General features: G+C 46.2%; 1 protein-coding gene across 1 annotated transcript in view; it reads left to right on the top strand.

Moving 5' to 3' along the window:
- Nucleotides 1-9,750: 9,750 nt before the first annotated feature.
- Nucleotides 9,751-22,984, top strand: part of CACNA1D (calcium voltage-gated channel subunit alpha1 D) — a 300,604-nt gene continuing 287,370 nt past the window's right edge. The window contains exons 1-3 of the mRNA XM_055342673.1: nt 9,751-9,918; nt 11,867-12,176; nt 16,136-16,241. Coding sequence (XP_055198648.1) covers nt 9,852-9,918; nt 11,867-12,176; nt 16,136-16,241 — 483 coding nt within the window. The 5' untranslated portion in view covers nt 9,751-9,851. The remainder of the gene's footprint in view (nt 9,919-11,866; nt 12,177-16,135; nt 16,242-22,984) is intronic.

Genomic DNA, 22,984 nt, shown 5'->3' with positions numbered 1-22,984 from the left:
ACTCGATCCTAGGACCCTGGGATCATGACCTGAGCCAAAGGCAGATAGATGCTCAACCACTGAGTCACCCAGGTGCCCCTATTTTATCAAATTTTCAAAACCAAGGTCCAGGGATCCCTGGGTGGCGCAGCGGTTTGGCGCCTGCCTTTGGCCCAGGGCACGATCCTGGAGACCCAGGATCAAATCCCACATCGGGCTCCCGGTGCATGGAGCCTGCTTCTCCCTCTGCCTATGTCTCTGCGCCTCTCTCTCTCTCTGTGACTATCATAAAAAAAAAAAAAAAAAAAAAAAAAAAACCAAGGTCCAAGCCAATTTTTAGCACCCATTTATGACCATAATCATGAAGCTAAGCAGAAGTGACTGCATTTTCATATCTTTTTTGTCAAACAGAAAATGTTCCTAAATTGGCTAAGTACCCTCTACTTTGTTAGTGATAGGGAAGTTTAAGGGGTTCAAAGCACTCTAGATTTGTGCTGCTTATTTCTAAGGCTTTTGTTAGTAAAATTGATAAAGTGAAGATTCTTAATATTTTTATTTCCTACATAATAGTCACCAAACATCTTGAATTGAAAGTTGAAGAGATTATGTCAGTACCGAAGATTTGTGACTTAGGTTTTTTTCCCTTAAAGTAAGAAACGTAAGCAGGTCTACCCAGATGGTGGCGCCAGGTGTGACAGGTACTGGGGCAGTTTCAACTCCAGTTTTTGTTTCATGAATTGAATATTTAAACAACTGCTCTGAAGAAACACGGAGGAAACTATAATGTTTGAACTACAACATTTCTGACGTTTATTGACTCAATCTCCCAAACAACTTCCCATCCTCCTAAATTTGCTCTCGTGGTTGATTAGGAGGCAGACTTGTGTTATTTTTCCATTACAGTGTGTGAATATACCTGTTTTATTTCCAGTGATTAGCTAATGCTTTTAACTGGAGGTGGCTGTGCATTGACTAAACTCAATGTTGGGTGTGTGCGTGTGTTCACTTCCACATTCAGCCCGCGCCATGGGGCTGTACTTATGTGCATGTATGTAAATACCCATTTTACTATTATCTCCATCCTTTTACTGTATCTGATTTGGGGTTATGAATATGGACAGTTGAATCTTATATACCAAAATGTGTACCAGACATTAAAATTAAGCAAAATATGAAGATTATTTAAAAAAAAAAAAAAACCTCAACTGTGTTCTGTTGTTTTGGGACTATGCTGAATGACAGGATGCTATTAAAAGGAGAGCCACTACGGTGGGGATCCCTGGGTGGTGCAACGGTTTGGCGCCTGCCTTTGGCCCAGGGCGCGATCCTGGAGACCCCGGATCGAATCCCACGTCGGGCTCCCGGTGCATGGAGCCTGCTTCTCCCTCTGCCTGTGTCTCTGCCTCTCTTTCTCTCTGTGTGTGACTATCATAAATAAATAAAAATTTAAAAAAAAATAAGAAAAAAAATAAGAAGGAGAGCCACTACGGTGGATTGATATTAATGGGATAAGGAGTTAAAGTCAAGGCATAAAGGTAAGAGTTAAGACTCCTGATAGCACTTTTTAAATGGAACCCTGTCTTTCTCTCTTCCTTTCTTTTTCTGTAACTGCCTATACTTGAATTCATATAAGGTACGCGATTCAGCTTAATGGTAAGTGTCAGAGGTTCTACAGTATTGTTTTAAATCTTTGTAACAAATCAATAAGATGGGTGATGTTATTCCTGTTTTACCCAAGGAGGGTAAATGACTCTCCCAAATCACATAGCTGGTGGCCTCTAATTCCAGGATTTGAGCCCCTTATCAATCTGACTGTAAAATCTAGGCTGCCCAATACACCACATTAGAATGGTAAAAATCAGGAAGCCTGGGTGGTTCAATGGTTGAGCTTCATCTACTACTGAATATAGTAACCAATCCCAACCATCCAGTAATCCTGACCAATTATGAGTAACGAGATTGAATTAGTAATCAAAAATATCCCATGGGCAGCCTGAGTGGCTCAGCAGTTTAGTGCCACCTTCAGCCCCAGGCATGATCCTGGAGACCCGGGATCGAGTCCCATGTCGGGCTCTCTGCATGGAGCCTGCTTCTCCCTCTGCCTCTGTCTCTCTCATGAATAAATAAATAAATAAAATCTTAAAAAATGGTAAGAACCTTTAGAGATTATGTTTTATAACCCAATTTATTTCACAGATGGGAAACTTAAGTCTTGTCCCCTTCACTGCTTCCCTCAGTCAGCGTGGATAATGGGGTGTTGACTGTGTACACTAGATTCTTCCAGGATTTCCCAACCAGGGAAATGGAGAGGATTTAGTGCATCAGAGAGTCATAGATAAGATTTAAGAATTGGGCCAAGGGGGATGGGAATGAACCAGTTAAAGGAATGGGAATTACTTAGTTTGATGTGAAATGTAAATCCTGCTCCTTAAGGGAAGAGTTAGTTGATGAAGGATAAAGACCAGCTGGCCTCTTCTTTCCATTTGGCTAAAGCAAGAAATGAGGCCTTTAAATTGTGCTGGGTGGGGGCTAAGTCGGTTATAATCAAGAAGTCCTGAAGTGGGGTGTGTTGGAAGGAGGGTGGCTAGGTAGATGATAGGGGCTGGGAGCTGCTTTTGGCTGGTTTTTCTTGCCTGAGCTTGGAATAGCATTGCTCCTCTCAATAACTGCACTTAAGAAGTAACAACAGAGCATCGGGCACGTACAAATGTTTCCACCCTCTGATCCATCTTGCCCATTGTGGTTACAGCTATTTTCATGAAGCACAACTTTGATATTCCTTCTCAGCTCCAAAATGGCCCCATAGTAGCTATTCTTAAGGTGTGGTCTATGCACCTCCCAGATGTAAGATTGCTAGTTGTAACAAGTAAAAATATAGGACACCCAATTAAGTTTGAATTTCTTTTTTTTTAAGTTTGAATTTCAAATAAACACAAATAATTTTTTAGTATAAATATGTCCCGTGAAATATTTGAGCATCTTGTAGATTATCTAGTAATTCCACCTGTGGGAACTTAAGACCCTTTCAAGGGGTCTCCGAGGTCAGATCTATCTTCATAGTACCACTAAGACTTATTTGCCTTTTCTAGTGTGTTGATATGTGCAAATTCAACAGTAGTTACAACTGCTGGCGTCTTAACACGAATCAAGGCAGTGACATCGAAGCATACTGGTGGCCATTGCATTATGCACAATGTCTGTCATGCACTCACAATAAAAATGTTGCCAATTTTACCTAAGACTGTCCTTGATGAAGCAGTAAAAATTACTAGTTTTATTAAATCTCAACCCTTGTGTAGATGTCTTCTTAATATTCTAGGTGACAAATTAGGACATATGCATAAAACATTTCTGCTGCATACAATGGTTATCTTACTTTGTGATGGTTTGAGGTGGGGAGCTGGACGGGTTGTTTTTTTCATGGGACACCATTTTAACTGACAAATTTTGGTTATTCATACTTAAGTTTTTGGCAGCTACTTTCCTGAAAATGAATGAAGTGAGCCAGTTACCTCAAAGAAAAAACTTGACAGTATTTGTGCCAATTATAAAATCTGAGCTTTCAAGTGAAAATTAGAACTTTGAAAAACTTCTATCTACCACTGAGAGCTTGACAGCTTCCCAATATTTAAAGACTTTCTGATGAGATTGGTGGTGATAACAAGAATGCGGGTTTTTAAAAATACTGTATAATGAAATGTGTCAACATTTGGAAAGTCAATGTAACTCAGTGAACCAATATTTTCCAAATGACCAATGCATGTTACCAAATTATGCATGGAATAACAAGATCCACTCAAAGTACAATATAAAATGATAGATTTTAATGTAACAGTATGAGAAGTTTCACTGCTATGGTTTCAAATTCCATATTTCAACTAACCTTTAAGAGTCAAGTTTAATGTCATAGCAAAGAAGAATATCTACAATTATCTGAAAGTGCTATTAGAATGCTTCTCTCTTTTCCAACTAGATATCTGTATGAGGCTGGATGTTCTTCCTATACTTTAACCCAACATCTTAGTACTATGGATTGACTGTATGAGAATCCAGGTGTCTTCTTTACAGTCAGACAGCAAAGAGGTTTACAGAAATGTAAAGGAATGCTATTCTTCTCACTGTTTTGTTTTGGGTATTATAGTTACTTTTCTTAAAAAAATGTTAACCTGTAATGGGATTATTACTCTTTTGAAGTGAATTATAAATGACTTTTTAAAATAATTTTTTAAAATTTATTTATTTATGATAGTCACAAAGAGAGAGAGAGGCAGAGACACAGGCAGAGGGAGAAGCAGGCTCCATGCACCGGGAGACCGATGTGGGACTCGATCCCAGGTCTCCAGGATCGCGCCCTGGGCCAAAGGCAGGCGCCAAACTGCTGCGCCACCCAGGGATCCCTGATAAATGACTTTTGAATGTTTTCTGTTTGATTTTTGCATATGGTAAATACCTGTTGATATAATTTATAGAACAAAGCTCTTTGGGGTCTACCATAATTTTTTTTTTAAGATTTATTTATCTTAGAGAGCAAGTGGGGGTGGGGCGGGGGCAGGCAGAAGGAGAGGGAGAGAATTCTGAAGCAGATTCCTTGCTGAGAATGGAGCCCTACATGGTGCTCAATGTGGGGCTTGATCCCAGGAACCTGATGTGCCCCAAGGTGTAATTTTTAAGAGTGTAAAGGGATCCTCAGACCAAAGAGCTTGAGAACTGCTGGACCCCAGGACAACACACAGACTGGTGAGCTGGATGTTTAGGACTTTCCATCATCCCATTCCATCCTATCTGTGCAGTCTCACTTAGTATCAGAATCTCTGAAGTACCCCCAGCTCCCAGCCTGACCACTTTACTGATTACTGCACATGCTCTGGACTTTTCTGCCTAACTTTGTGAATACCATTCCTTTACCTGGAATGCATGTCCTGACCCCCTTTATTTACTTGTCTGGTGGTTAGTGGATCAGGGCATGAAGGCCTGAGAATGGAGAGACTCACTGAGACCCAGCTTCACAGTTCATTTATAGGTATATTCTACATAGAGCCTTTAGGATCTGCTTATTTATTTTCCTTAATTAGGATTCCTAGAGTCCCAAAGACCCAGTTTTCCCTTTGAGTATATATCTATATATATATGTATATACGATCTAAGGGCCATGTGTCCTGCCAAAAACTTACGGGATTTTTGTAAATATTACCTGACAATTTCTAGTGATATCTGTGGGCTTTTATGATCCAATGCAGATTAATCAGAGTATTAGTGTCTTCTGTGTGCACAACACTTGACGGTGGGGGCAGAGGGCTAAGGAGGTGATCCTAGCTTAAGGACCCACACCGTGGTTGGATACACAAGATTCATAGCCAATAAGCAATCAAACGGGACACAAGAAGGTATGTAATCAAGGGGAGGTGGAGGCAGGGGTGGGTGTACCTGTGTTTGCAGTGGCTGGAGAAATCAAAGAACGCTTCTGGGAGGAGGCTAGGACTTGGTGGGGACTTGTAAAAGTAGGGAGGGTTTAGTTAGAGGTCAGCAAGACAGGATTTCAGGTCAACGATTAAACACGAGCCAGAGCAGAGAGTCAGAAATGAGCACAGCATGTTCACGGCCTAATGAGGAGACTGCTGACCACGGTGAAGGTGAATGGTGCGAGGTGATAAGGTTGAGCACTAGTCAGAGGATTTTAGCTTGGACATGGAAGGAAGGAGGAACTAGGCTTTTTCGGTTACGGAAGTGGCATGGTGTTTTTTTGAGCACAGGATGCGTTATTACTGGAGGAGGAACGGAGGTAGGGCGTCTACTTAGTGATCTATGGGTGTGAGGTCATAAGGCTCTGGATTGGGCTATCAGCAAGGTTTTAAAAAGTGAAATACATGCAGGGAACCACTTCCAGAAGGCCCACTCAGTGCCTTTAAAGGGGAGTGTTTTATGTCTGAGGGCATGAGGATTAAAGCCCCACAATAGCATGTTCGTGACATATTTGGGTCTTAACACATGTGGCTGATTTGGAGCTGAAATCCTTTATTTTAGTCTTTTTTGGGTCTTTCTGTCTCAGCAACCAAATAAATGTGTGGTTTTGGGAACGTCCTTTAACTCCTCGGTGTCTTGGTTTTATCTGTAAAGTGAGGATGTTAATAGGCCCTGTCTCCTGGGCTTGTCATGAGAATTACATGAGTTTATATGTGTAAAGCAGCCATACTGGTGCCTGGGACATAGGAAGCCTTTAAAAATATTAGCTATTATTTATTTATCCAGTAATTCACATTAGTATGGGGATAGGAATATTTAAATTACCCAGTGGGCCAAAGCATTCAGGGATGTGCTGGATCAAGTCCTCCCCTTCACCCTCCCCTCCCCCCAAAAAAATCTGGCTGGAGACAATGTAAAGATGGGACTCAGAAGGTACGATGGAACAATGTTAAAGATTCGAATTCTACAAAGTCTTTAAGATCTAAAGTGCAAAACCCAGAGACCCAAGTCACAATTAATCATGCTGCTTTTCAGCTTAAGCACCTTCACCAGGCTCCCACTGCTGAGAAGATAAATCTGGTTTTCTTAGCGAGCCAGCAATGCTTCCTGACTGCCTTTGTGGACCTAGCCTCCTTCCTCCTCCAGCCTGGGAGGGCTGCCCCTCAACCCTGCCACACTCCTGCTTATTTTCAAACACATCCCATCCTGCACTTCAGTCTCCCCCGCCTTCACTCATTCCCCAAAAGCCCAATAAAGTTAGTCACCTGTTTTTAATAGATTTTATTATTTCTTTTAAAAGATTTTATTTATATATCTGAGAGACAGACACAGAGAGGATAAGCAGAGGGGAAGGGCAGAGGGAGAAGCAGGCTCCCCACTGAGCAGGGACCTGGACTGCAACGCTGTCGCGTTGCAGGACCCCAAGATCATGACCTGAGCTGAAGCCAGACACTTATCCAACTGGGTCACCCAGGTGCCCCAGGCTTTATTTTTTAAGAGCAGTTTTAGGTTCACAGAAAAATTGCAGAGAAAGTACAGAGCTCCCATAGACTCCCTCCTCCAACTGTTTCTCCTATTAGTAACATCTTGGATGAGTGTGGTACATTTGTTACAATTCACCAGCCAATATTGATACATTGTTATTAACTAAAATCCATATTTTACATTTACTCTTTGTGTTGTACATTCTATGTGTTCTGATAAAGGCATAGTGTGCTATATTTGTTACAGTATCATACAGAATAGCTTCCATGCCCTAAAATTGCCCTGTGCTCCATCAGCTCACCCCTCCCCCTTCCTCACCTCATCAATTTTTAAGAATCAGAATGCCATGTCTTCTGTGAAAACGTCTCAGATTTCCTCATTATAATGAACCTCTTTGATGCTTGCATAGCATTTTTCATCATACCTATTACAGCTCTTCGGTTCCACACGGTATTACAGGTGGACACACACTTTTCTTCTTTTACTAGACTGCATCTCCATAAGGGAAAGAATGTACCGGTGAATTGGGCCTGACAACACCTAGCCTAGGGGTCGCTGGCTGAACTGAATTGTGAGCAAATATTAGGGTGGGATTTTGCAGAACAGGTCTCCCAAGAGGCGAGGCCCTAGACCATCTGAAAGTGACAGGTAACTGTGAATTTTATACTTGCATCAGCACTTAAGGTCTGTAGGTGGGAAAGTTCTTTGAAGGCAACCAGCTTCTGTCCCTTCAGATTTGGGCTCATGGGCAGCCTTAGGTGAGGTAGTCCCGGCCGGCTTTATATTACTGCTAGGCCGCAGAGCTCTTCCCCTGCCTCTCCACCTCCCCAGAAAGGAAGAAGAAGAAGAAGGAGAAGAAGAAGAAGAAAAGGAAGAAGAAGAAGAAGAAAAGGAAGAAGAAGAAGAAGAAGAAGAAGAAGAAGAAGAAGAAGAAGAAGAAGAAGAAGAAGAACAAACCAAAACCCAAAAAACAGAAGAAGAGACAAGGACAAGGAGCCTGTTTTAATCCTTCCAGTCCCGGTGCCCCTCTGAGGAAGGCCCCTGGAAAGCCTTATGCTTGGTCCCCAGTCTCTCTCCCCAGGTGGCCCGAACAATTGAGGCCCAGCATGCTTTCTTTGGCCAAGGAGCACCTTCCCATAAACGTGTCTTATCCTCTTCAGTCACGCTGAGATTTTTGCTTTATTTTTGCTTTAAAGACACTGTGCTCAAACGTTCTAAAACGCTGTGGGAACATGCAGATCGGAACAAAAGCAAATAAATCGAATCCTGTGAAGTAAAGCAGAAGCCCTTCTCCCAACAGCCAGCTCAACGCTAAATGAGAAATATCCGTCATCCAGCAGATACAGCGTTTTCCCTTCTAGACAGGAGCTGCCGTTCGCAGAAGCCCCCACCCCAAAGAGCGCTGTCCGCGGCGGCAGCCGGCAGCTCCTTTCAGCAACAACTCCCTGCTGGAAGGACCTTGGCCTTCACTTCCTCGTACCTGCCTTGCAGATACACGTGGGGGGAGGGGGCGGGTGGGGAGACACAAGGAGAAGGGGAAAGTGGCCCCGTCACCCCCTGAGTCCTTGAGCCCACAGTGGCGGCGCCAGGGTCGACGCGGGCTGGAGCTGGGGACGCTCTGGACACGCGGTTAGGTCTCAAGGTGCCGTTACCTGGGGGCGGTGGATGGTCTCGAGGGAGCAGAGCTGCCCATCCCCCCGCAGCCACGGGGAGCCAGAGGGGAGCGGGGAGCGCAGGGGGCGGGGAGCCGGCCGGGCCGAGCCCTCCACCCGCAGCCACCGCCGCCCGCAGGCACCTGCGCCCCCAGGGGGCGGGGCCTCCTCCAGGTGTGCGGAGGACGCGCTCGCCGGAGCCCGGGCCCGCGCGGGAGCCGGAGCGCGGCGTCCCCGCCCCCCCGCTCCCCGCCCCCCGGGCCCCCGCCCCGCGGAAATGCAGGGGAGGAGCGGTTAATCCGCAGCCGGGTCCGCGGCTCGCAGGCCCCGCCCGCCCCCGCCGGGGGAGCCGCCAGGCGCACGCCGCGGCGCGCACGGGGTTAAGCGGCAGCCGCGGCCGGAGCGCGCTTAACCCCCGGGCGCCCGCGGGTCCTGCGGGCGGCGGGCGGCGGGCGGCGGGCGGCGGCACCCCGAGCCCCAGGCGGCGGCCACCCGGGCGCGCGGGCCGAGCGGGCACAGCGCGGGCCGGGCCCGGCCCCCGGGGCGCGGCGCGGCGCGGCGCGGCGGCGCGGCCCGTGGGAGGCTCGGCGGGCGGGGGAGGGAGGGACGGCGGCGGGCGCGCAGCGTCGGCAGGGCGAAGCCGGCGTGCGGCGCGGCGCGGCGGGCGCGGAGCGAGCGAGCGAGCGAGCGAGCGCCTCCGTCCCCGGATGTGAGCTCGGGGCGCCCGCGGTCCCGAGCCAGCGGCGGCGCGGGCGGCGGCGGCGGCGGCGGCGGCGGCGGGCACCGGGCACCGGGCACCGGGCGGGCGGGCGGGCATGGGGGGCGCTCCGAGCGGCCCCGGCGGCCGGGCCGGCATCTCCGCGGCGTCCCTCCGCTAGAAGGGGGGGCGGGGGGACACACCAAGCCAATTCTCCTTTGCAGCAAAAAAAAAAAAAAAAAAAAAAAAAAGAATAATAATAATAAGAAGAATAATAAAAATTTACATGTATATATTATTAAGATAATATATACATCTGATCTTATTTTTTTAAAAAAAGTTTATTTTGCTCCATTTTTGGAAAAGAGGGAGCGTGGGTGGCGAGCGGTTTTTACAAATTATTCTTATTTTCTGCTATCCGTCCCCGTCCCTCCCCACCCCCTGCCGAGGCGACCATAAGGGCAGGGACCGCGGCTCCTACCTATTGGTAAACCCCCTTACCCGTGCCTCCCCCCCCACCCGCCCCAACGCCCAGCACCGTGCCCTGCACACAGTAGGCGCTCAATAAATGTTCGTGGATGATGATGATGATGATGATGAAAAACATGCACCACCAACGGCAGCAGCAAGCGGACCACGCGAACGGTGAGCAGCAGAGCCTGGGCACCCGCTGCCAGATCTCATCCTTGTCATGGTCCTCCTCTTCCTTCCCACCCCCTCCCGTCTCTGATGCACTGGGTGGGTTGAGAGGGTTGGAGAGGATGCTTCTAGCTCGGTGCCATCTACATAGGAAGGGGAGATGCGTGACAGCCACTCCGTTCTCCCCTTCAGGCCTTGAATGTCAGAGTTAATTCTGCATTTGTGGGGTGGGGGCGGCCGTGGAGTCCTTGGAGTACCGTGCGCCGGAGGGGCGGCGGGCCGAGGTGATTCGGGTTCAGTGTCCTCGGGCTCAACTTTCCCCCAACGCTCCCGAGCGAGGGAAGGGGGATGGCTGTGAATCCCCAGCCCGAGCCCCCTTTCCAGCCTCTTCTCGCCTTCCTCTCCTTCCCCGCCCCCTGGTCTCCAGTGGCATCCGGAAAATTCTAGGATTGCCCGGTTTCCCTCTCCGCGACGGTGGGTGAAGCACACCCCGCCCCTGGAAGACGGAGGCCGGGTCTGGGGATCGCGGCCGGGGGGTCGGGTGGAGCGTGTTCCCGCTCCCAGCGCCGCTGTGCTCACGTCGGTAACCTAGCAATGCCTGGGGAGTCGCTGCCGCTCCGGGCTCCTCTCCCCAGCCGGGCCTGGGCACCACGTGCAGCCACCACGCCGGCCGGGCTGGCTGGGTTGACGGCGGCTGCAGCAGCTTCTGGTCAGCCCTCCTACCTCCTCCATGGAGGCCGGGGACGCACCTCCACTCCCCGCACCCCCCCCCGCCCCCAACCTCAGTGGACTCACAGCCTTCCCAAGGGTGATCCCAAGGGAAGACTCTGCGGGATTCCTCCCCGGTGGGGGCCTGCTGCTGGCTGCGCTGCTGGCCCCCTTCTCCGGGTGCTGGGCAGGCCGACCGGTGTTGGCTTGGACTCTCTCTCGTTCTTTACTTGGCAAGAATTGGTTTTGTAAACGCCCATCCCTCTGCCTTTGCCACCACTCTCACTTTGACTTGTGTCTCAGTGAGGAGGTTGTGACTCAAGGTAGGCAAGTGCCTGGGACACCTGCCCGGGTGGTGGTGGTGGTGGTGGTGGCCTGACCCAAAGTCAGAGGGGGGCTTTGCACATGGAGCCCCCCTTGGGGCTCTGCCCGGGTACCTAGATGCCAGCCTACCGTTGGATGATTCCTGCCTGGGCCTTGAGGGGCCTGTCTCTCCTAGGTGTAGGGGTGCAGGCTGCCTGCCTTGACTGTTTCTCTGGATGCTGGCTTGGCTGCTGCGGCTGCAATTTAAAATGCAAAAAAGCCCTAAAGATGTTTTCTGTTTTCGGAAGCCTGTGGAGGAAATGAGTCCCAAGCATCATGAATTTTCATTTGCAGGAAGTGTCAGTGCATAATCTAGATATTTGTTATGGGGCTTTTGGTATTGCCCTGGTGCCTAGTGCAGGATTTTTTTTTTCTATGCCGAAAAAAATGCATTTGTGGCTGTACAAAGATATTGGAGTGGCACCCTGAAAATGAGTAAGACTATTGAGTTATTGGCACTGCCATTTTTTTTGGGGGGTGGTGGTGAGGAGGGTAGTTATTTTGGAGAAAAGCTATTGTGTGTATCTATTAACTCATAAGAGATACATGTATTTTAAAAGTCAGAAAAGGTGGAATAAATGTGGATGACCTCAGTTGAAGAAAGACACTTAGCAGAGTCCTTGTGAAGACAGGGTTGTAGAGAGGCACTCACCCCTGTGCAGCAGTGGTCCTATGCCACTGATATTCAGGGCACAGCACGTGGAGTTCTTTGGCTGCTCTGGTTGACCACATTTCTGCTTCTGAAAACTAGGACATGAGGTACAAAATGGAAACATGGGAAGCATACCCCCCTGTTATTGATGGGAGACAACTTTTGCTTTTTTCTGACACTGGTTTCTCATTATTGGTTTTTAAATTTTTCTTTTTCCTCCCCTCTTCCCAGAGGCAAACTATGCAAGAGGCACCAGACTCCCTCTTTCTGGTGAAGGACCAACTTCTCAGCCGAATAGCTCCAAGCAAACCGTCCTGTCTTGGCAAGCTGCAATCGATGCTGCTAGACAGGCCAAGGCTGCCCAAACTATGAGCACCTCTGCACCCCCACCTGTGGGATCTCTCTCCCAAAGAAAACGTCAGCAATACGCCAAGAGCAAAAAACAGGGTAACTCGTCCAACAGCCGACCTGCCCGCGCCCTCTTCTGTTTGTCACTCAATAACCCCATCCGAAGAGCCTGCATTAGTATAGTGGAATGGAAGTATCCTTTTTTGGGGGGAAGTCTTTCTCGTTTCTCTTTTACCATCTGTTCTTTAAAAGGATCTGCTTTCTGAAATGGCACTTACAAAGTCGTAGCAGTCTGGAATGTGAGCAACAGAAAGGCTGTATGTAAAGGGTTGCATTGTATATACCTTCCTATCTCCTCAGGGTGCCAAGGGGTTGCTCTATGGTTATATTTAGCTGAGTGTGTGTGTGTGTGTGTGTGTGTGTGTGTGTGTGTGTGTGGTGATGGAGGTGGGGGATAACCTGAAACTTCAAAGTGGTAATTAAAGAGGAAACTGACCTTTGGTCACCATGAGATGGGGAGTTTAAACCCACCACTGCTTTTGGAGCAGTGATATGCATTGAAGCTATTGCAAATAAGGTATGCTGATTTAAAACAAAAAGACTGTGCAAGACTCTGCTAGAAATGAATACATTTTTGACCTTTAGTGGCATCTTCTCATTCTGATGTTTAGAATTTGTTTCCGAAACTCCCAACTACTGCTAAGGTTGCTTCTAGCTCTGACATTTGCCGATTCTGATTGTTCAGGTAGCTACAAATATGAACACTTGCTTCATAGGGAGGGAGCAATTTGCTCTTCAATGCTATGACTTCCTGGAATTTCCTTTTGACATGTTCCAAAAAAGCATTTGAAACGTGAGCGTGAGGGAGCGTGTGGAGGGAGAGGCTTGTGTGCGCCTCTTCTTCCTGAGCCCTTGTGAGTTAGAGAGCAGTCTGTCAGTGGGGGAATTTGCAGTTGCTGCCTTTATAAAACATTCTGTCTGTGTCCTTGGACTGGAGTTGCATTTCTGGGTGTCTCCTTTGTATTTTTAAAACTGAACTCCAAATGCCCCAGGATGGTTGTGACGTCCCGGATCTTGGAAAACTAGGGTGCTTGGCCTGCCCACCCCCTTCCCCAATTCTAGAGGCCAAGTCTCCAATTACTGCCACCCTCCAGAAGAGGTTGACTGAGGCCTCCTTTCTGAGCAAATGGCTTTCTAATTAGTCAGATGATTCATTGGTCTGGGTAAAACAAAGCATTTCCTTTTCCCAGAAGTGTATTTGGGACCAACAGGAGCCTTGGAGTAGCTCCTAACCATAGGAAGCAGTGTGAGTGTAGGGCTTCCCCCACAGCGCCCAGGGTGAAAGGGCTAAGAAGGAAGGATATTGACCACCACCTGGAAGGTGAGGCCGAAACTCCCTTATAACCCCAAGGACCCAGCTAGGCAGTTCTTTGCATGCCTTCTGTTGTAGCTGGCTCTTTTCTGAGGTCATGGACACGAATTAAAATGAGGTAACTTTGTCCAGAAAGGTTTTGGAGAGGGCAGCCAAATGCAAGGATAAGGTTTGAGGGGTTTTCATGTGCTTTTCCTTTTGAGAACAGATGCCTCTTCTCTAGGGGGAGTTATGGTGTCTCTCACATAGCTGAGGTTGCGTGGATATATTTTCTCTGTAAGTTTTTTTCCAGTCTGAGAATGAACACTACCATCAGCCTGGAGGCAGCTAGGTGCATAGGATGTGCCTCAGTGGCATCGCTCTGGTCAGAAGCATGGTTGCACTCAGCCAGAAAGATCGCCTCCTCCTGAGGTTGGCTTGACGTGACTCTGAGTGAGCAGAGACCTCTCCGGGGTCATTGACTTCTTGTGGAGTGAGGTGGGAGGCCTGGTGCTGTTTCTCATCGTGCACAGTAATTTGTATATAGCAACGTATGTGCACGGATTGAATTCCTGGATCTTGTTGCCGACTTTTCCGGCATGGCCAGACACGTATGTATAGGAACGAGGAGATGTGGCTGCCAATCCAGGGAGAAGCCTGCCTACAAATGGGACAGTCTGTAGAGCAGATCCTTTTTTTTTTTTTTTTAGATTTTATTTATTTATTCGTGAGACACCCAGAGAGAGGGAGAGGCAGAGACACAGGCAGAGGGAGAAGCAGGCTCCATGCGGGGAGCCGGACGTGGGACTTGATCCCGGTCTCTAGGATCACACCCCGGGCTGAAGGCGGCGCTAAACCCTGAGCCACCGGGGCTGCGCTGTAGAGCAGATCTTTAAACAACATGTGATCTGTTTGTCTTTCCCGGTGACAGTTCCCTTCTAGTTCAGGGAGCATGTTAGAGAAATCCTCCGAAAGCCAGCTGTGCAGGCCCAGTCAGCCCTGGGAGAGTGAGATCCTCATTGGTTTGTACGCCCAGATGAGGTAGAGTGTCCTGCATCTTGGGAGAATGAGGAGGGTTCGCCTTATCAGAAGGAATTTTTAGGAGCAGATCCATCTATTTCTCTGTCTCTCTGTTCCGCTTGGCTTGTGAAAATCTTGTGGCAGTGAGATCGTATCCACCAACACCTGGCAACTGAGACCAGACCAGCACAAAGGAAAAACAAAATTGTGTTTGGTTTTCCTGAATAGCATTGGTATTTTTCAGATTTGCTGGCCTGTCATTTAGTATTGGGAACTACAAAAGGAAGAATGGTGGTATGGGGGATGGGAGAGACCACAGGTGTGTTTCTATGTAGAATAATACTGGGGCAGTTGGCTTTTAAAATTTCAGTAGGAACTGCAAAAAAAGGAAAAGTGAAGAGGATCCTGAAGTCTTCTGCAGGAGAACTGTCTTAAGGTTAGATCTTTGGATAAGAGATTTTATAATACGAGATGAGTTAAAAAATAAATATGAATGAAAGCTAATTGGCTTTAAAAATAAACCCCTCAAAATTAGTAAGAGAAGAATGTCATTCATGTCTTTATTGTGAGTGTCGAAGCTCTTTAAGGGGCTATTTCTTCATGAGATTCAGGATATCCCCAGTGAGTAAGATGCCTTTGTTTCCTTTAGCATTTTTGGATTTCCGGGAATGATATCAGGATGAATGGAGAAGGGTCTGTTCACCTCCTCAAAGCTTTAGTACTTGGAGATATTTAGTTAAACCAGTGGTTTTGCCTTTTTTGGGTGAGGTTATGGGAGAAACACGGTTATAAAATCAAGCTCTCTCCCCCCCCCCGCCCCCCGAGTTGCAGATTATGTTGGTCCTTAGAAACCTTGCATTCAGAAAGCCTGAAAGCCAGAAGAAGAAAAACAGTCATTCTGGCAGAAGCCAAATTTTGCATTGCCAGTTTTGACAATGTCTCTTAATAACACTGAATGTTGAAGCAAGTATCTGTTGCAAGCTGGCTTCAAAGTGATTTCTTCCAGACAGACCCCCGAGATTTAGAATTGTTCAATTGTACTTTCAAAGTGTCTGGTGCTGATTTCTTATGGCTTTTTATTTAATTTGTTTATAAATTGAATGCAGTAACAGCTCATTAGAAACCGAGCTCCAGTCCAGCTGTAATCCGAAACAGTGATAGGCATTGATTAGTAAAGGAAGCAGAAGGGGAGCTGGAGCCTGGCTTGCTTGTTACAGTGTCTGAGGTACTGGAACGTGCCAGGAGACATGCACAGGTAGCATGCAGAAAGTTCTGGTGCCTTGGCCTGCCCGGGGCCAGACAGGAGATGACCCAGCCAGGAATAGCCCCCGAGAAAATGGCTTTAACACATGGAGGCAAGGGTTCGTGGAAGAGACTTGTCCCATGAGGGCTTCTGTTTCTGTCGACAACAGCCAGGAACCTAGTGTTCTAAGGCCTTTGTCACTTGGAAAACTTTAAGAAGCAGAGACGCGATTCGTGGGGTGCCCTAGGTGGATGTATGTTTAGGTTTCAATATAACCTGCACAGCAAAGAATGAGCGTTATGTGATCCTTGCAAGGGAAGGAAGGACATGGAAAAGTCATTCGCTAGGAGGACCTGCCAGATGACCACGGACGATTATATTTGCTGGAGACCTAGTGGTCACAACAGCCGGCCGAGAAAGGACACGTGGGCCTAATTCTCATTTCCAAAGGGATTCAAGAGTGGTGTGATCGAAGAGTGTGATGAGAGAAATGGTTTATGTTTACATAAGACATATATGCCTTAACAAAATTTTTCAGACCATTTGACATATTTATATTATTGGCTATTTTTGCCAATTGTGTGGCCTTAGCTATTTACATCCCATTCCCTGAAGATGATTCTAATTCAACAAATCATAACTTGGTAAGTATCCTTAGAGTTCCCGCCTGTCCTGACGTGTGGTTATCATTTGCCTCTCTAGTTAAACTGGCAGCTGGCTTTCTGCGTGGTTGAAGTTTACAGCTATGCATGTGATGTTTCCTGGAGCTTTGCAACAGTGGGTTTGTTTGTGGTTTTTTTTTTTTTTTTCCCTCTCTGACCTGTATTCTCAAATTTATACTGAATGAAAGTGTTTAAAGTCATGAATCTTGCATAAATAGATGTGACACTTTTTTATGGAAGAGGTTTGTAGCAGATTTTAAAATAACTTTTCTCTTCATGTAGGCTTTTGCTGTCTACCATTCTTTTCCTGATAATATTAGCTGCTTTTTTTTTTTTTTTTTTTTTTAAATCTGGTGTTTATTTAGGAGTGGTGGCTATTTTGTTTGGTCAATTTTTCTGGTAAGTAGAGAATTATCATAGATTTTGTACGTGAACTATTCATTTCTAGAAAATCAGAATATAACTGAATAGATCGACATGGAACATAATTTGGAGAATACAGTGTAGTATTCCACTAGGAATATCCTATGAAGATATATTTTATCCCAAGATAAAATGATTCTAGGGTTAAATAAATTGGGATACTTCCACATACTTTATTGCTCCCTTAAAGATTTATAGTGCATATTAGCTCAGTAAGAGCTCCGGGAAGGTCTGTAGTTAAAAACCCAGTTTCATTTTGTTTAACTCAGCTAGTCACTAAAAGTAATTGGTCATGGATTCTTCAAACAGTTTTTTGGCAGAACACATCACGGAACCAGTGTTTTATGGGACTTTCTTTGGGAAAGGTTGATATAGTTTTAAAAAAAAAAAGAAAGAAAGAAAAAAAGAAAGAAAGAAAGAAAGCCCTAAAGAGCACCAGAGTTGGGACTAGGAGCTAGTCCCACTGAGCTGGTAACTAGCTGTGTTTTGGGGGGCATTTCCCAAATCCTTCCCGCATTGCCATTCACCTACTTGTCAAAGGGTCTGGATGAGAAGGTCACTGGGATTGTGTTTACCTCTGACATTCTGTAAAATCTTTTCTTGATGATTCAGAAGGCATGTCAGGATTTTTTCTGGAGCTGCAGCATCCTCCTTAGGGGAGCCTGTGCAGAAAGGCCAGTGCTGGGTAATGGGGAGCTTTCTCTCTTGGTTTGCTTTCTCCTCTTTTAGCTAGATTCAGTTGTTTCTGGTTTCTCATATTGAAGCTGTATTTTGGTAGGGTGGCTATTTGCAACTAAGTGAGTGGTATAAAGGCAGAACTAGTGTGTGTGTGTGGGGGCTTTCCTGGGTTCTACTAACTATCTACTAACATGATACTCTTGTGATTTTAGCCTTAACGGTTTATATACAGGATTTCATGCTACCCTTAAAATGTTGTGGCATATGTCAGATAGATATATATAATGTCTGTTCTTATTTGGGCTTTTATAGTCTGATTTCTAGAGAATGTAAAAATCTTTTGGATATTGCTACTGAAAATACAACTCAACAGGAGTTGGATACACATATACTGTTAGTGTGCTAACGGTACAGTATACTAGAGGTGATTTGTGTGCTTTGGGATATTTTAAACAGTTTCTGATTTGGTCCTAGACGTGTTGACATTGGATGATCACTTTAAAGGAAGAGCAGAAGTGGTGAAAAGCCCCCATCAATGGGGATGGATCATCAGAGTCTAGGCCACAGATGGTGTCAGCCTTGTTACCAAATTTAACCACATGGATGGTGACCCAGTTTGTTGCTTTTTGTAGCTCAAGAGAACATGATTAAACAAACTTAGAAAATAAATACCTTTCAGAAAGGCAGATTAATTCAGATCAATGGAATAATTAATGTAGCTGTGTGTATAAGCCAATTAATATTCTGATTTTTTCCCAGGGAAATTCAGGGCACTCATATCTGCCATCAGACCATTTGGATTTCTCAGCTGATGAGTAAGGGAGTAAAATATAGGAAATGGATAAATCTCTCTTCTTTCTTGCAATCCCTCCCAGCGGATGCTTTCTTGACAATTCTTAAACAGTGGTATTTTAAGGCATGGGGGAGGGAGGCAGTGTATTAGTTTGGCAGGCCTTTCTAAAAACCAACATATATGCCTTTGACCTCTTACCGTTATGAAACTCTAGCATTTGAGTTTCTGTCTTGTTTCACTTGGATGGTCACATGGCCAGATGAGTTTATTCTCTGCTTGACTCTTTAAATATTTCCTTTACCACTGTGGGAAGGGAAGATCTTAGTGGATTTTCCCCTGACTCTTTGCGAGGTCCCATGTCATGTCAGTGCTCCCGTCAGGGAGCCAGGGTTTTTTTTTTTTTTTTAATACATTTGACCCAATTTGTACCAAAGTGATTGCTCTATTTTTGGGATAGGTTTAGAGGCAGCCGAACGAAGTTTATTTTTTATCTGTAGTAAATACCTTTCAGTTAACGTGAATGGCAAATCAAAGGGCAGAGACTGATACGGGTTGCAGAGCTGCACATGTCAGGGAGCTGGTGGTTTTCTTTGCTTTTTTGCTCTGTGGGAGATGTGTACGCTGAACCCTTAGAGCCAGCCTTGTGCCAAGCAGTTTCTGCCTGTTACAGGTCATTTGTGGTAACATGATTACTTCTATTGGGTAAGAAAGGTGGCCATCCCCTTCGGGCCAATGTGTGTTTGGTCTGAGTTGTGTGTAACTGAGCCAGCTTTGGGAATCTGGAGACTACCTTGGGGGGAGCAAGCTTTCCCAGGGTTAGTTTTTTTTTTTTTTTTTTTTTTTTTTTAAGTATAAACAATCTCAAGTTTCTATGCAGTTTCATTTGTGGACTTGTAGGGACTCGTGGAGGTTGAAGCCATGGAAACCGTACAACTGAGTTCCCACAGTGAGACCCTTCTTGGCACAGTCTGTAGTGCTAGCTCCTCAGTTCCACTTATTGAAAGTGTGTATCATTATTTAGTTTCTTCTAAGCCTGGGGTGGGGAGCAGGGGGTGAGGGAGCTCTGCTTTCTGGAGTGTCAGAGAAGGGCTGCTTACAATACTCATCTTCACTGTACTGAAGAACACTTTATTTTGCTTCCCAGCCTTCAGTTTCTCATGCACAAACTGACTTGGTGAGGTTGTCTCTGCCACCTGTTCCTGATACAACCCAGCCCCAAGCTGAGCTCTGCTCTCTGTAGTGCGAAGTCCCCTCAAATTAGAACTGTCCCAAATTGGGGTGCTCATCTGCCAATTCAGACCTCCCCTGATGTCTACTAATGACACCAGCCGCAGAGGGCTTTTTGAACCCCTCCTTCACGGCCTCTCCCCACCCTTCCCCCATTTGCTCACCCATAGCTCCTAAACTCTTCTGTTACATGCTTGCTTACCTCCTGGCCCTTTCTCCATCTGCTGTGCCTCTTCTTCAGACCCGGGAGGTGTTCAGGAATCATCTCAAACTACGTCTCTTCTGCGAGGGCTTTTCTGACCCTGACCCAAAGTAACACTCCTATCTGAACCTCTCTTGTGGATCTTCATGCATAAAATGCCCTATGTTTTCGTTCTTCATATGCACATCTTATCTCTTATCTTTTTTTTTCATCCTATCTCTATCTTATTAAGCATCTTCAGAATACAATTCTTAGTCAATCATTTTGGAATCCCCAACGGTGTGGTATGAAGTAGCTGTTCAGTAAACGTGTTGTTGATGTGACCGTGAGGAGAAGCACTTTCCCCCATTCTTTCCTCTGAGCTATATTCAGGATTACCTCGGGTGGCAGGTCTCTCTGTGGACTCCTTGGAGGTCCTTAGCTGTGAGTGGGTGGAAAGTTGTAAGTGCTTATTCCTGAAGAGCTTGGGGTCTTGTGACTCTGCTTCTCAAGCACCTCTGGCTTAAGGTGCTCTGGGAGCTGGGTTTCAGAGCTGAGCCATCGCTATAGCACATTTTGTGCTCAGAGTAGCCGAGTAGTGGGAGCCTCTCTGAGCAGCCGTGCTAGCCGTGGACCCTTGGCAGTGGGACCATTGTAAGATGCCTTACAATGGCCAGGAATGTCGTGGGACCGTGTACTTTGATTACATTCTCTCTTCCACGGCTGAGATCCCAATGCACAACGTTTCCTGGGCTTAAAAAGTAAGCTCATTGGATCTGTGTGGCCATATAGTTTAGCATCTCATGGTTTTTGCAGATAGTGGGAATTACTGAAACACAGTTTTATAACTTGGTTCATTGGGCTTAGCCTGTAAGGTGGGTTTTATTTCTGTACCTGCTCCACCCTGTGTCTTTGCTTCATTATCTTTCTGTTTGAACTGTGTGCCCTTATTTCTGCGCAACCAGGTTCTCTCTCTTCTAGGATAGCTCATGTGCTGCCTTCTCAGCTCAGCCTCCTCTGAGCCTCATCCACTCCTGCCTCCCACCCCACCTGCCTGCGTTTAAATACTTGCTTTCCCTCTGCCTTCCTATGGGCATGGTAAACTCTCCTCTTTACAGAGATTAGCCCCTTTCTGCCTCATTTTATACCTGCAATGGGGAGTGGTTTGGTGTGTGGTGGCTCTGCCCATGTGCTCTGGGGTCTGCCGGCCTGCTTCTTTGGCTCACTCAGCTAATAAGTGATATGTGTTCCTAGAGACAGAGGCTGGCATCTGATTCATCTCTGTAGTGTTGAGAACTTAACCCTGTGCTTGGCCCATAGTAGGCACCAGGAAATGCATGTGAAATGAGGGAATAAATACATGAATGGCTGTACAAGGGCTTCACGGTGATGTCCTTATGGATCAGTAGTTAATTTTCAACAATTGGCTAATGATTAATGTTTGCCTGAGAGGCTGACTTTCATTGTCCAATATTAATGAGAATCCCAGGAAACACCTGTCAGAGTTTGCCTTTAATTTCAGGATTGTGTCTTTCTTGGCAAATTTAACTCTTTATATCTGAAGCAGGAGAGGAGAAATACAAGTACTTGTTGATGCTTTTCAAATCCCTAGGCCGTAAGCTGGCTTCTGTGTTCAGTGTTGTATGTACACTGTTTGTGAGTGAGCATGAGCATCACAGTTCATGGAAGGACGGGGGGTCGGGGTGGGAAACAGCAAGATGACCAGAGTAGATAGACTTGTATAGTAAGGCTTTACCTAGTGTTGGTTTCCTAATCTTAAAATGTAAACCAGTTTATGTGCTGCACAAATAATTACTTGTCTTTTCTAGTCTTACCTCATTTTGACAAAGAACAAGTTATCCGACTCCATCTTTTACTGGATGGACTTTGATCGAGTATTGACAGTTTTTCAGAGACCAAGTCCAGCTCTTAAAAAGAATTCGGATCTGGTACTATTTAAATTCCTTAAGAATTTTTAAAGGGTCCTCAGTCTTTTGGTTAGTTTGTTATAAAAGCAAATCTCATTGTTTTATAATCATACCTTGAACACTGAATTTCCTTGCTCAAACCCTTTACAAATGAGCTTGTGTTAGAGTTCAGATATTTGGATATATTGGTGTATTACCTAATGCTTATTGGATTATGGGTTGTAGAAACACAACTCAAATTGGCTTAGTTGAAAAAAAAAAGTGTAAGTGTGTGTGTGTTAACTTAGCTAACTGAAAAGTCCAAGAGGTAGAAATCCTATCAGAGACAGCTGGAAAAGGGGCTTAAAAGAGGGTATCCGGATGCCACCGTGTACCCCAGCCCTCGAGTGTCTGTGGCGGAGTCCAGCTGGCCTGTAGTTGGGTTTGCCTCATACACCATCTGAAGTGTGCATCCCCCCTTAGCCCATCTGCATGAGGGCATATGGGGAGATGCATTCCTTCCTTAACCTCAGTTCAGTATTTTAAAAAATGATTATGCAAAAAAAAAAAAAAAAAAAAAGAGACCCCTATGGCAGAGTTATGGGTAGTTTCTTTTTTTGACCGGATTGATCACAGTTTAATTTTTAACTGTCTGCAAAATGTGAGGAGTTCCAGATTCAGAGGGGACAACTTGCCCAGCACTAGAGATACTTATGTCTCGTTAAATACTGGTAGTAGTGGTGGTGGGGATCCAGAACAGACCCCCAACAGCTCCTCCCCTAAGAAAGTCCCTAAAAGAATAGAGGCTCTGTAGTGGTTGAGCTATAGGGAAGGGCCTCACAAGGTGTTACTGTTGCTCAGATGCAGTGGCAAGGGAAGGGATGTTGATGGGTGTCCTTGTCCTGGTGGTGGGGCGGGGATCAGGGTGGGAGATTGGCAGGTCATCCAGGAATAGATGTTAGCCTTCCTGCTTTTGCCTCCTACCGTGCTCAGACTCTGGGGGTTCTCTGCCAGTGACAGCACAGGATATGTCCCCCAAGTCCCGTTTTGCCCATGTGATCAAAGTAAGGAAGGTGGCAGAAGGTGTCTTCCTTTCTTCATTCAAGTGGGATTGGAGTTCTTGCAGCTGGGGTGCTTGTGGACAGTAAGGCTGTGTGGCTGCGTAGGCAAAGCTGGCCATGCCTGGTGGGGAGGAGGACACAGTGAGCAAAGCTCAAGATGAGACTGAAGGAGGAACTGCCTGAGGTGACTAGTCCTGTGTGTGTGTGTGTGTGTGTGTGTGTGTGTGTATGGGGGCGGAATGTGGGTGGATCGATGGATGGGTGTTTTTGACACACACCTTCAAGGGTGAAACCTTCTGGTGACTTTCACTAAGCAGGCCCCCAGACATTGCCGAGGCTGGGGAAAATGACTTGCTTTTCCTGAACCTCCAAGCAATTCTTTCTGCCAATTCTGTATCCTTCTCCTTATTGGCTGAGTGGTAATTCTAGAAATAACAGGACATCTGTTGAAATTA

This window comes from Nyctereutes procyonoides, unplaced genomic scaffold (genome assembly GCF_905146905.1).
Source record: "Nyctereutes procyonoides isolate TBG_1078 unplaced genomic scaffold, NYPRO_anot_genome, whole genome shotgun sequence".
NCBI classification, from domain to species: Eukaryota; Metazoa; Chordata; class Mammalia; order Carnivora; family Canidae; genus Nyctereutes; species Nyctereutes procyonoides.
This window is presented reverse-complemented; position numbering and strand designations above follow the sequence as displayed.